General features: G+C 65.2%; 1 protein-coding gene across 1 annotated transcript in view; it reads left to right on the top strand.

Annotated features, from left to right (window-relative positions):
• Nucleotides 1-3: 3 nt before the first annotated feature.
• The window catches only part of RPL27 (ribosomal protein L27), a gene marked incomplete at its 5' end in the record, with an annotated part of 1,103 nt that continues 902 nt past the window's right edge, over nucleotides 4-204 (top strand). Inside the window, one exon of the mRNA XM_009867694.1 lies at nucleotides 4-73. Coding sequence (XP_009865996.1) covers nucleotides 4-73 — 70 coding nt within the window. The remainder of the gene's footprint in view (nucleotides 74-204) is intronic.

Consider the following 204-nt stretch of genomic DNA (forward strand, 5'->3'; position numbering starts at 1 on the left):
AGAAGATCGCCAAGAGGTCCAAGATCAAGTCCTTCGTGAAGGTTTACAACTACAACCACCTGATGCCCACCCGGTGAGTGCTGCCCGCGGGGCTGATGCGGCCACAGAGCCCCCGTGTGCGCTTGGTGGTCCCGGTGCTCGCACGCTCGCTCTGGTGAGTGCTGGGGGTTGCCGAGGCGAGTGAACGGCTGGCGGGGGGCAGGC

The sequence above is a fragment of the Apaloderma vittatum genome, unplaced genomic scaffold (assembly GCF_000703405.1).
Source record: "Apaloderma vittatum isolate BGI_N311 unplaced genomic scaffold, ASM70340v1 scaffold38324, whole genome shotgun sequence".
NCBI classification, from domain to species: domain Eukaryota; kingdom Metazoa; phylum Chordata; class Aves; order Trogoniformes; family Trogonidae; genus Apaloderma; species Apaloderma vittatum.